General features: G+C 42.6%; 1 protein-coding gene across 1 annotated transcript in view; it reads right to left on the bottom strand.

The window, feature by feature from the left end:
• Positions 1–868: 868 nt before the first annotated feature.
• CFDP1 (craniofacial development protein 1) overlaps positions 869–13,878 on the bottom strand; it is a 154,811-nt gene continuing 141,801 nt past the window's right edge. The window contains exons 6-7 of the mRNA XM_077455732.1: positions 8,858–9,016; positions 869–1,195 (exon numbers count right to left, since the gene is read on the bottom strand). Of these exons, the coding sequence (XP_077311858.1) occupies positions 1,102–1,195; positions 8,858–9,016 (253 nt within the window). The 3' untranslated portion in view covers positions 869–1,101. The remainder of the gene's footprint in view (positions 1,196–8,857; positions 9,017–13,878) is intronic.

Below are 13,878 nucleotides of genomic sequence, written 5' to 3'. Positions count from 1 at the left end.
CAGCAGAATCTAGCTTGGCGAATGCGTCTAGATTGGTCGGTCTGCTTTAGATTTTTTATTTATTTTTTTATCGTCCCATATGTATGGAAATTTGTTTTTTGAAACATCAATACACAGCCTTAAGAATATTTACCGTATTTATCGGCGTATAACACGCACCCCAAGTTTAGGAGGGAATTTTGTGGAAAAAAATTTAAGGGGTGAAATTTAAGGAAAAAAAAACTTATATTTAAATGCCCATCAATGCAGCCTTATCAGTGTCCATCTGAAGCCTCGTCAGTGTCATTTGCAGCCTTGTCATGCAGCCTGTCCTCATTGCAGCCTTGTCATGCAGCTTGTCCGTCATTGTAGCCTTAGTGCACTGTCCGCTTATTTTTTTTTTAAATGGCGCCGCCGAGATGTCCTGTGTATCTCGGCGGCGTCCGGAGGTTCGCAGGTGGCTTTCGGCCGCCTCTGCCCTTCTCGGCGGCTTTCGGCCGCTCTGGGACCTTCTCGGCGGCTTTCGGCCGCCTCGGCCCTTCTCAGCGGCCGAAAGCCGCCGAGAAGGTCCGAGAGCGGCCAAAAGCCGACGAGAAGGGCCAAAGGTGGCCGAAAGCCGTGAGAAGGGCTCTGGGCAGCTGAAAGCTGCCCAGAACCCAAAAAATCGCGGAGTATCAGCATACAACACGCACCCGAGATTTTCCCCTGATTTTAAGGGGAAAAAAGTGTGTGTTATACTCCGATAAATACAGTACATTCAGCTAATCACATTTACAGATCTAAAAATTGAAGAAAAAAAAAGGCTTCATCATTTGACAATATCGTAGCAGAAACGAGTCTAATAGAACCAATAGCACTTATCTAATAAATGAGTCTATTGCCTAAATAGTTTATATACAAAGCTACATTTATTAATGTGGTAACATTGGACACATTCAGCAACAAACATTGGTTGTGAAATCTTGAACTAAAAAAACAAAAAGTAAAAATAACATCCCAGAGACCAAGTAAGCTAAAATGTTCATGTTACAGTCCAAATATACAGATCATAATATTCCACTCAGTAATGAAACAATGGCAGCTCCGAATCTGTCTGGTATGTCGGCAGTCAGAAGACGAGGGTCAGGAAGGTTTCATGTTTTTGAGTCGGATTTCTCGCTCTAGTTCAAACTGTCTGTAGTCCACTCTCTCCAGGAAAGACTTCCTCTCTATATACCTGTAAACATATAGAATTCCAGTTACAGGTGCTATGGACATCATTAACACAACAGTATGATATGTTAACCCCCTTTACGCTGGTGGAAGATGGTGCTTTAACCCGTTTTTTGTGTTTTGCACACATGCGTAAAAAAAAAAAAATTTTAGGCACAAAGATTACATAAAACTCCCAAAACATTTTATATTTTCTGAAAGTAGACAACCTTGCGATTAAAATAGTATAGTATTTACAAATTTTTATGTCACATGATATTACCGCAACATTTCACAAAAAAATACATACAAGTTAATTTTAGGGCACATAATCATAATAAATTACCCATTTATATTTTTTTGTAAAAGATAAAAGCCGAGTTTGCACCGAGTAAATAAATACCCAACATGTCAAACCTTAAATTTGCTTGCGCCTGTGAAATGGCGACAAACTTCAGTACCCTATATTTTCTATAGGCAGCACTTTAAAAGCCCCCTATAGGTCATCAATTTAGTGTTACGGAGGAGGTCTGGTGCTAGAACTATTGCTCTCACTCCGGTGTGACAATACAATACATATATGTTTTGCAACTGACTTTTGCATGCATTGGCATGCCGACACATGCATTTACTTTCATATCGGGGGGGCGCAGCCGCCCTAATGCTTCCACCTGACAGGCAGGAGTCTGCTTGTCAGATTTAAAACACAATCCCGGCATTGCAGCCACGGGGAATGTGTGCATTTCCTAAATGCTTTGTTTCCACCATTACTTCCTGTAGGTTATATCCCAATCATGCCTAGCCTTACTTCATCACAGAATAGAGCATGTTCACCTGTCTGGACCACACCTCCCTCATTACTATACCACCTCTTAATTGCAATGGGCTGGCCTACACATGCCAAAGTAGCACATGGGACATTTATTGCGTGTTTTTTTTTTTTTTTACTGTGCATTTTGTTGCGTTGGCATTTGTTTTTTCACATGGCAAAACGTGTTTGCTTCTGCATTTGAAGTGCATCTAACAATCAATGGCCAAAAGTATGACTAGTTAATTTTAGGCGTATAAAGGTGTCCATACACTATACAATTTGATTATCTCTGTATTATCTCCTTTAGATTTACCAAATCTATATAATAGGATGATACACCATCTATCCAATCACTCTGTATCTAATCAGGCACAACATAGTTGATGGTAGATCTAATAGAGAATGTACAATCAGATTGTATAGTGTATGGTGAGCTCTACAGATTTCCAGGAACACACTTCTCCTGTTTTCAATACTACAGCCCTGCTTTACATAGGCTGTTATCTGATCACTCAGCTCCTGCACACTCTACCAAATGAACTATCTATACAAGATGACAGTAAGGCAGAAAAAAATTGATAGCTAAGTATTTAGTGAGAACAGCGATTGCCGATTGCATTGGAAATGCATGAACCTACAGAAGGTGAGTGGGAGTGATCTCCTGGAGGCAGAGGGCAGGTTCAGGTTGTGTGTTAATGAGGTCAATGGGTGAACTCTTTCCTGTTTCTTAATGGTTTTCCCAACCTAAAAGACACCCAGGAAGTAATGGAGGAGTGTTTATACAGCAAATTGGAGGCTGAAGTAAGGCCTGGTCTAGGACAAATAGAAAGCTTTTTCCTTTCCTTCAAAAAATTTACATTAATGCTATATTGGTACACAGAGAAGCTGGAATTCAGAAAAAAAAGTCACCCTAAATGGGCTGATATGCCGGAGGCTGGTAGGAGGGGCTTCTGATCATACGGCACCGAGACTTGCTGCACTGTGCTGACTTCATCAGGATTGTCTGTAGTTGACTGTAACAGTCGGTCACAGTTATATCAGTGGCTGTGCATAAAGGACCTGCTGCTGCTTGTGTCTGTTCCGAGTACCAGACTCCATGTAATCAACAGACGTGAACATCACAGCATACCTATGGATTTAAGAATGTGAGGTGGCCAATCAACACCCCAACTCCACAATTCTTAAACATTACTCAGCTGTTTAACAGACTTTCATTTGTATATATACTAGAAGAAAACATACTGTGCAACCAGATTCCAGTTGTCATTTCTCATGTTCTAAAAGAAATGAAGAGTATCAGTAGCAACTGTGCCAGCACCAACACGGATACCTTTCCTTAACATGGATCCGATTTAACCTATGGCTACATCCTGGTATCAACACTTCCTGTCCTGGATGTACAGATGAATGCCACATTCTTCACATATTTGTAAAAAAAAAAAAAAAAAAACATGTATAATTTTCCTTTCACTTCACAATTATGTGCCACTTTGTGTTGGTCTATCACATAAAATCCCAATAATATACATTTAGGTTTTTGGTTGTAACATGACAAAATGTGGAAAATTTCAAGGGGTATGAATACTTTTTCAAGACACTGTATATGTATGTACAGCAGATGGGAAGCAGTTAAAGCGGAGTTCCACCCAAAAGTGAAACTTCCACTTATTCCCCCCCCCCCCTACTTCCGGGGCCACATTTGGTCACTGTTTTTGATAGGTCCCCTTCCCCACTTTCGAGAGACTGAGCCGCAGCAAAGTATATTAGCAGCTCGGCCGTCCCTCTCTGCCCTTCCCTTCTGCCGGGCCAGTGGGAGAGCGCTGAGCACTTTGCGCATGCGCAGTGGGGACCCGACCATGAAGCCGAAAGGCTACACTGCTGGGTTTCCTTACCAGCAATGGTGGCGGCAGCACCCGACCAGCCGATGTAAACATCAGCTGCAGTGCTGACATTGCTGCACTCCAGGATAGGCAAGTGTCCTAATGTTAAATGCCATCAACTACAGTATGTTTAGCTGCTGTGTTTTCATTTTTAAAGGGGCAGGCGGAACTAAGTGTCAAAAAATATACTTAACACATATACTAATACTTATTGCCATCTAGTGGACAAATGCGGTATTTTTCATTTTAAATTACTGAAAATCATTTGTTCAGCACAGAAAATAGCCTATTAACCTTTGTTTTTTTGCCCGATTGGCATAGAATGTTTATACATGCATTTTCACTATACAAATTGCAATGCAAACTTTTTATAAACACACCCCTAAGTGACTCCCTCCGCCAGAACCTCGAATCTTTACAGTCTTTAAGCGTTACAGTGAATTTTCAACGTTGAACAAACTACAGAACACAGTAGTGGCATAGGAGCCAGTGGGTATAACCACAGTGCAGTGGGGGCCGGGTATTTTAAAAGCGTGACAGGTGCCGAAGATTCTTCTGCATCTCTTTGAGAGAATAGAGATCAGCACTAGCGGGGGGGACAAGTTTTACCCTTTTCTTTACATGGAAGAATTTTTTTTTTTAATCCAGTGGCACTTTAAATATGCAGATAGAAACCTTAGCACATTCCATGGAGAAAAACAATAATGCAGCCATCTGGTCTACACTGCAGGCAGTGGTCATTCTAAATGGCGTGCGGGTAAAGGATGTTCTGTAGCTCTGGAAGCCTGTGTGAGGGTTACATAAGAGGATGCGGTGCCAGAGTACAGCAGTATCCTCCCCTGCAGGCAAATGAAAGCCAACAAGTAGAGGCGCATGCTGAGTCAGGGCAGCCTGGGCACATGAGAGCAAGCAGTACTGTGCTCAGTGAAGGAGTCATGCCAGCTGCTTACACAGCACAAACCTGTGCCAGGGGCACACCAGCCTGTTCCCTTTGTGCTGTTAATACAGGACACTTGCTCTGCTTTATTAATAGTATAACGTGCCTATGTGCTCCATTGTACTTGGTGCCCACGCCATTAGCTCACCCCAAATACACATTTCAAAAGTCATTTATCACAAAAGCCGCCTTCAGTCCTGTGGACAAGTGATGTTTGCAGACAAGCCAGAAGGCTTCTGCGTTCTATTCAGCAGAAGAACAAGACAATGCAATGCCCTTGTGCTGTCAACTACCCACTCTATAGCTGAAGATCTATTGCTATTTGCTTTTAATTCTAAATATGAAAAAAATCTCTATAATCAGTCATCCTTAATTTAAAAACACTACACCCTAATCATTTGCTGTCTTGACTACTGTAATGCACCTGTCATTTAAACTTATTGAATCTGAAAATATTTAACAGTGGGCATCCATTGCCTAAGGATACCTTTCATATCACAAGTGACAGGCTCATTGAAGCATTTCGGATGCTGGTATAATTCCTGTAGAGTGATGTCAGATGGATGATTTTACATGCAGAGCATTTCTTAATAAAAAGTCGATGTGTGCTTTCCGCCTGCTGAGCTGCAATCCCCTCAGCATGAAATGACTGGAGATCTTGGTCTCTTGTCACTTGGGGGGGCAGAGATGTTCAATATTGTATGTTGGAGTTGATTCTTCTCTCGCACTTCTGTGCTGCTAAAGCACACCAGTTCATCTTCTCTTTTTTGTGCTGAGATGATAAAGCTCATGAGTACATATTGTATGACAATGCAGAAGAGGTTAGAATTCTACCAAGATCATTGTCACCCTCTTTTACAGAATGAACCCACTTCTAAACAACATACAGACCCCACTGTTATTATGGCAAACTTATGTCTGTCTGTTTTTGTTTTAAAAATTAAGACGTACAGTGGCTAGAAAACGTAAGGAAACAGTTAAGTACTGTGGCTACTCTTCCTAGAAGTCGGCACCTAGCCAAGATGACTGGCAAGGCACAATGCAGAATCTTCAATGAGGTGAAAGAACCCATGAGTAATAGCCAAAGGCTTGACGAAATCACTGGAACTGGCAAACATCCCTGTTCATGAGTCTACCATACATAAGTCTTAACAGGCAGGGTGTCCATGGCAGAACATCATGGAGGAAGCCACTATTCTACAAAAAAACATTGCTGTGTGTCTAAAGTTTGTCAAAGAGCACCTTGGCAATCTGTAACGCTACTGGGAAAATGTTTTGTGGACTAATCAAACAAAAGTTTAATTATTTGAGAGGAATACTCAGTACTATGTATGGTGCAAAAAGAGGACAGCCTACCAACACCAAAACATCATCCCAACTGTGAAGTATGGTGGAGGGAACATCATGAACATCATGATTTGGGCTTAATTTACTGCCTTAGGCATATAGTCCCCAACCTTCAACACAATAACCAGCATCCAGCATATATGTACTGCTGGAGGTACAATACTTAAAACAGTTGTTTGCCTTTTGAAATGTTGAAGGAGCATTTCAGGGGGGGCAAAACTTCTCACTGTCAACAGTGAAGCAGGGTGGTGCGGAGAGACTCATCCGCCCCGATAATCTCTCAGTGAAAGCTCCCCGTGTCTATTACAGAGTTCTGCGGTAAAATATTATTGGTCCATAGGTCGTTGTAGATCAGTCTACATCTCCCTGCAGTCTTTAAATTGGGGACAAGTGGCATTTTTATTTATCCATTTGAGATTGTCTCTTGTAACTTGTATACAGCCCATGGTATGACACCGTGCAGTATCTGCCACTCATTCCTTTGAGAAAGAGCCCATCAGCTGTTGCTATGGGATAGTACATCAAATGCGGGAGTGTTAAGTCAATAGGGGCATAGACATCACGTATCCTATCTTTTCTTGGAGGTCATAGTTTTATCAGTTATGCAAATAGTAGTGCCCAACAAAAAGAAAAAAAAAAAAAAAAAAAGAAAAACCAAGGGCTATAAACTCGTTTGAAGATAGCTGTTAAGCAGTCATACTCACGGAGTTTCTCCATCCATCCAGACACTAAGCCGGCTGTCCCCGCTGATCAAGCCATGTTGCTGCTGCGGCCAGGGTCCTCAAAAAACTGCACGCGCCAGTCCTTCTCCACCCGCAGCCTGGCAGGGAACAACATGGCATATTTTAAATGCTGTGCTCTCAGGCAACGTTTGACCTCCTGAAGTTGGGATCTCTTCCTCTGTACTTCACTAGAAAAATCCAGGAATACCGCTATCTGGTTGTTCTCCATCTGGATGTTTCCCTCCACTCTGGTAAGCCTTAGTATTTTGTCCTGATCGCCGAAGTTCAAGAACTTGGCAATGAACGTACGGGGAGATGCTGCGGGCGGTGGGGGTCTCTTTGGAATGTGGTGGGCCCTCTCCACCGCAAACATCATGGAAAATGCCTCTCTGCCGTATGTTTTGATTAGAAGAGATTTCAAGTATTCAGCAGGGTCTCCTCCCTCCGATCTCTCCGGAAGACTGAATGAATGAATGAATGAATGAGATATTTGTATAGCGCACAACGCAAACTGAATCGCCTCAAGACGATAAAGACTGATAAATCGGAGGCTGCATCTCTTCAGGCGATTCTCCATATCGTCCTGGTGGGAGTGCAACTGCTGGATTTGCCTCTGCATGTCCTCCGCGGTGTGTTTCAGTGGGTGGAGGATGTCTTCCGCCATTCCTATTCCTGTCTCTGTCTCCGTGACTATCTTTCAGCTTAGATAAGTCCTGCTGGAGGAGGGAGATGTCGATTTTCACCTCATCTATCTTAGCTGTCAGTGTGCCTTGCAGTGCTGCTATGGCGTCCAGCACTTTGGCCGTGTCGGATGCATGCTGTTCTGAGTCCGTACACGTGTCAGTGCCATCTTCAGCCTGCTGATCCTTGTCGTGCCGGCGGAACTGTGCTAATTCGTCCGCGGCTCCAGTTATTCTTTTCGGCGGAACATGTTCTCAGTTTGTCCCGCACTGCAGAGGGGTAGCTTCTGTAGTTCTTTAACTGTGGATTTGTGTACAGGATAAATGTTAGGAGTTTCAGCGCCGGGAGCTCTCTCTACCCACATCTTACTCCATTGCTTGCCAGGCCATGCCCCCACATTACTCCCTTAAGGCCTGGACCAAAATATTGTACAGAATAATGTCAGGGTCATAGAAGTTGTGTGGTGCAGCAGGACGATGACCCTAAGCACTGAAATACCATCACAGACTGGCTTCAGAAAAAAGAAAATGCACCTGTTTGGAGCAGCCCAGTCAGAGCCCAGACCTTAATCCTACAGAAATGCTGTGGAATGACCTCAAGAGAGCTGTTCACATGAGACATACTACAAGTGTGTCTGGGCTAAAGCAGTTTTGTAAAGAGGAATGGTCAAAAATTCCTCCTAAATGTTGTGCAGGTCTAATCCAGAGCTATTGAAAGAGCTTGATTGAAGTCATTGCTGCCAAAGGAGGTTTGACCAGCTAGTAACAACAAGGCTTCACTTACTTTTTCCTCCTCCAGTGTGAAAGTTTAATGGGTGTGTTCAATGAAGACACAAAAGTGCTTTTTTTTCTTCTCTTAAATCGGTACCTGCTACCGCTCCCACAATCCTCGCCCAGGGAAGGTAAACATCCTTTGCCTCGTTCCCTCCTAGAACATGTCACATCTCCCGGGAGGCTGCAGGACCATTCAACAATGCACCTTGTGAATGGGCAGTGAGGAGCCAGTTGTGGTTCCTCAGGAAGCCAAGGACCGCTCTCATATCCAAAATGGGTGGTGCCAGGGACCCACAGGGGTAACAACTATCTGCGGGAAGCAAGATGCTGGAATTTAAGTACAGATAAGTACCTGTTTTTTAAAAGACAGCAGCTACAGTATTTGTTTTACAGTATTTGTAGCTTCCGACTTAAAAAAATAAAGATAAAAAATGAAGTTCCTCTTTAACTACAGATATGTGTCTATACATCTGCACTGCGGAGATTTCCAACATCTTTATTATATGTGGCAGTGATGGATAATGAGACACGCTTACCCGTCTTTTCCTCTGTTGTGAATAGCTAACTCTTCGCTGATCCCTTCTTTCTCTTTGAAGGATTCCCAGTCCAGCTTAGATTTCTCAAGCGTGCTCATCTTCTGCTTTTTGGATCCCAATTTACCCAGAATGCTGCTCATGCCACCCAATCTCTTCACACTGAAACAAGACATAAACACAGGGGTAAGTGTCAGTATATTCCTATACAAGAAAATATGAAAATTGCAACATGAAAAATAACAGTCCAATGAGGCAAAGATCATACCAAATGTTGACAGTGCTGCTGCCTCCACGTTCTTCAGAGACTTACTATTGATTCATGGATAAAATTCAAACTTATATCACTTCCCCACAGGTTCCTCAAACCTTCCCCTCTCATGTACATGTAAAAAAGAAACCCTGTCACCAGACTTTTCATTTTAAAAAAAAAAATTCTCATATGATTTTATGTGCACTTTATCTATTTAACACAGGTGGCCCTCCTGTTTTGACTAGACGTCATAGGACGTCATTCAGAACAAGCCGCTTGTGCGTGCCTGGCATACCGCATCTATGATCACGGTAAAGAGCCTATGATGTAGGCTCTTTACCATGTGATCAGTTGTATCCAATCACAGCGTAACTAGGAAGTGATGGTTATCGGCATCCCTCTGTTTACGTTGACAGAGCGTAAGTAGAGGAGAGCCAATAAGCGGCTCTACTGACGGGGGGGGGATCTGCATTAATAATCAGTGTAGCCCCAACAGCGATGCCCACCAGTGCCCATCAGTGATCGCCAGTGCCTCATCAGTGCCACCTGCCAGTGCACATCACTCCGGCCTATCAGTGCACCTAAAGGCTGGTCATCAGTGCCACCTATCAATGCCCATTAGTGCTGCATATTAGTGCCTGCTCATCAGTGCCCATCAGTGCAGTAGAAAATGTAGAAATATTTACAAACTTTTATAACAGAAACAATGAAAAAGGTTTTTTTTCCCCCAAAATTTTTGGTCTTTTTTTCATTCAGTGATGATTAAATACCAACAAAAGAAAGCCCCTATCTGTCTCAAAAACATGTTGTTTGGGTACAGCGTCACATGGCCACACAATGGTCATTCAAAGTTGGAAAGTGCTGAAAGTTGAAAATTGGCCTGGGCAGGAAGGGGGTGAAGGGGTCCAGCATCGAAGTGGTTAAAGATGAATTCCAGGCATGATATATGTTTACATAGTTACATATATATCATATCTGGCCCCTTGAAGCTGGAAATCATGGATACAGTTCCTCCACTAGCTTCTGGGTCCTGTGCTGAGCAGCTAGCCAAAAGCAAGTGTACTCCTGTGACCCACAAAGGAAGTAGGGCCAAAAAAGCATTTGGCCCTTTTCTTTAAAAAGCATGCTATTTATCTATATTTACCTTAGTATACATCCAAAAGCTCTAGGACTGCTGTGGGATGCCACCATCTTGGATGAGATGTCAGCAGCCCCAGAGATCAATGACAAGTGACACTCTATAGTTTTCCCATTCAATTCTTCCCTGCCAACTACATAAAAGATTATGTAGGGAGGTGAAGGAAGGAGTGAAGGAGCTTGGCCAGTATAGACAGTAATTCGACACACCATATGTGTTGTATTCGGTAAAAACAATGCAAGGTCTTTTGTCAATAAGGAGAGAACAGAAAAGTGTCAGGCACCTGTTTGAACCTTCTTCGATGAACCCCTGCAGTGTTGTGAAGAAGACCAGGCACTGCCGGAAATAAGATTTCAATAAGAACAATCAGCCTGCAAGACATGAGACATACTTCAGTTCAGTGCTTGAATGAGAAGAAAGGAGCACCTGGTGTCCAAAAAATGCAACCCTCCTGAGGAATTACAATCAGATTTAAAGCTTTTTGCACGTGAGGGGGACAATGCTTCGCATAGGATCACAAACCTGCCTCACACAATCACTATCCACACCTAACTTTCCGCTGAATCCCATTATAGGAAACCCGTAATTTCACCCTGGGCTACACCCGCAGGCTAGAAATGCATATTACACAGCTAACTGCAAACGAGCACATTTTCTTATAAATGACTCGAGGCCCTCCGTGGAGACATTACAGAGCGAAACGGGTCCCTTTAAGGTGCCCTTTTGGACCACCATCCAACTAAGACACTTTCTTACATCCATACCTAACCCACAAGGTTTCAACAAACGACATTTGAGGAATATTGCTCAACAGAAGGTACGCTCCTGAAGGTTTTATACACAATGTATACTCCCTGATGGAAAACACGTCCCTGCCCTTTCCTAAGTAAATGGGAAAGAGACCGAAATTGCACATTCACTTTGGCCCAGACCCAACGTATCATCATGTTTGCCTTAAAATCCTCTATCTGCACAAAAGTACAGGAGACAAACTACAAGCTCCTAACAAGATGGCACCTTACCCTACACGGTCTACATATCTATTACCCGAGCATGTCAGCACTTTGCTGGAGGTGTCAGGGAGAAAGGGGCATGCTATTACCTGTATTTTGGTCCTGTCCAAAGTTATCTCACTTTTGATCCAGTCAGAACAACTATCCAGAAGTTCACAGAATACAATGTCCCAGATGACCCGGCCTTCTTCCTACTACATGTCTCCACCATATCAATTAAGAGATACAAAAAATCATTTGTACGTCACTTATTAAACGCCACAAAATCCTGTATTCCACTTGAATGGAAGAGTCAAACCCCACCTACAGTGGGCAGTTGGATCCGGAAACTAGAGGACATTAGTAAAATGGAAGACCTAGTGCTCACCGCGCGACACCAACAAGAAACGTATAACAAAACATGGGCACTCTGGAAGCAGTTCATTCTTTCTTCAGAGGGTATTGCCCTCAGAATTTCTTGATGAGGCCAATGCCCCTGCAAATCTGTGCTCCAAGACCGTCCTGAATCAACCAGGGTCCTGGCTTATGCCCACCCTAACTGTCCCAACCCTGTACCCTCCTTCCTACCAGGCCATTCTCTCTCCCTCCCCCTCCCCCTTCTCCATGTCCCCCCCTCCTTTTTTGTTTTTCCTTTGTTCTTCCTCGCTTTTGGCTACAGACCCCCACTCAGAAGGAAGGTGTTCAGAGGGCAGAGGAGGAAGTTAAATAAGAGGGAAGAGAAGCGGAAAAGAGAAAAGAGAGAGGAGACAGAGGGCAGCTTGGGCCTCCTATCTCCCATCGACTCTCTCCAGAGGATGCTCAATGATAGAGAGGGCTTTGGCCTTTCAGCACCAACTCAAGAAAGGTTTCTCACTTGTAACACAGCTACAAGATAAAATGTACATATGAAACCCTGTTTCTGCTCTTTCTCCTTGTGTTGATGTTACTTATGACTCCTTTTTATGCCTGCATTCCATTGTCCCACGTTGGGCGTTAATAAATAAATAAAAATAAAAAAATGTTTTTGCATTTTACAAGCCAGCATTTGCCATCACAAAGAATGTTACTACCATGAAGTCCAACCGAAATTAGTTGGATCAATTCGTATGTTCTCACGCTTTCAATAAACGATTTGTTTTAGACACCGCTCCTTCCTTCTCATTCAAGCATTAGTTCTGCTGAAGCGACAGCTCTGTAGTACCTCTAAATAGATACTTCAGTTTAGGTAAGTTATGTGAATGCAGATGTAAATATTCTAATTAAACTTCAGCTTTAGAGCTCATTTACCCAGGCGTCTAAAACGTAGCGTTTTAGCGGTCACCTGTCAAAACCTAATAGCGGTTTAAGCCACATTACATACTCTATATCCTTAGTAGATGAAGTTCAATGCTACGCTTGTTTGGGAATTGGGTGTGTATTGGATACCTATGACGTACACAAAAGTAGGATGCAGCTGCATGCGGGGTCCTACAGATTTTACGCATGTAAACGCATATCACCATTCAAACAAACAATTTACACATATAAACATGGGTATTTTAGGTGTGCCGTTTATACAGGATCTTCCAATAGCTCCGCCAATAAGAACCTGAGTTCTGTTCAGATATTACACATAAAACAGGGAATGAGCCCCGAGAAAAAAAAAAAAAGTAGTACGGCAGTGCATACACCTTTTAGGGGAACGTTGAAATAACAAACAGAAAGTTCTTACAATAAAAGAACAAAAGCATAGGGCTGCTAAAAACATTCTGCTCATTTTACTGCAAATATTTCCAGGAATATGACCTGTTTTAACCAGAGGATGGAAAATTTCAGACAGAATTAAGCAAACAGAGCAGTCTAGCAGTCCATTCCAATAACATAAAATAAAAACAGGCCTCTGGTGTCTTTTTATTTTTTTATTTTTTTTTAAGGTGCAGGGACTACCTGACACACACTGGATAGATGGGAACAAGGAGATTTATAGTAGCAGGTGAAAACGGAATTTCCCCTGGGATGCAAGACATTTCTTAAATGTGAACTCCAGAGAAGATTACATTCTCTTTTGCAGTGGGGCTGCCCTGGCACTGCAAGGGATAGACTGATGGGGGGGAAATCAAGAGATTTTCTTTTCTGCAACCTCTGTCTATGGACGGCCTAAAGCAGTATGTATAGCCCTTAATATACAATGGTTGGAGTAATGCTGGCCATACACGATACGAAAAATTGTCCGAACCCATTTTCGAAAAACGAACATTCGGCCGTGAGTGCAAACGACAAGTGTCATCATGTAATGACCGATAAATCGAGTGGTGGACATAAATAAGTGCATTTTTTGTTTTTTGTTTTTACATATATCTAGTGCAGACAGTTTGGACGGGAAACACATTAACCTTTTAATTTATCGTACGTTAGAAAATTTCCAAACTTGTTCTTTCGTTTTTTCAGCTCAAAAACATCCCGATTATCGATTTTGTGCCCATTAACTGTCCGAAAAACGAACAAACTGTCTAAATGACCGAACTTCGGCCAATTTTTCATATATTGTATGGTCAGCATAAGCTTTACAGTATATAGTAGTTACATAGTAAGGTTGAATAAAGACACCAGTCCATCCAGTTCAACCTGAGTAAGTGTCTAAATTGTCAGTGTATATTGCACA

This window comes from Lithobates pipiens, unplaced genomic scaffold (genome assembly GCF_037356315.1).
Source record: "Lithobates pipiens isolate NorthernLeopardFrog02 unplaced genomic scaffold, aLitPip1_a1.2 Scaffold_10, whole genome shotgun sequence".
Lineage (NCBI taxonomy): Eukaryota > Metazoa > Chordata > Amphibia > Anura > Ranidae > Lithobates > Lithobates pipiens.
The sequence above is the reverse complement of the archived record's forward strand: the minus strand, read 5'-3'. Positions and strand labels throughout refer to the sequence as shown.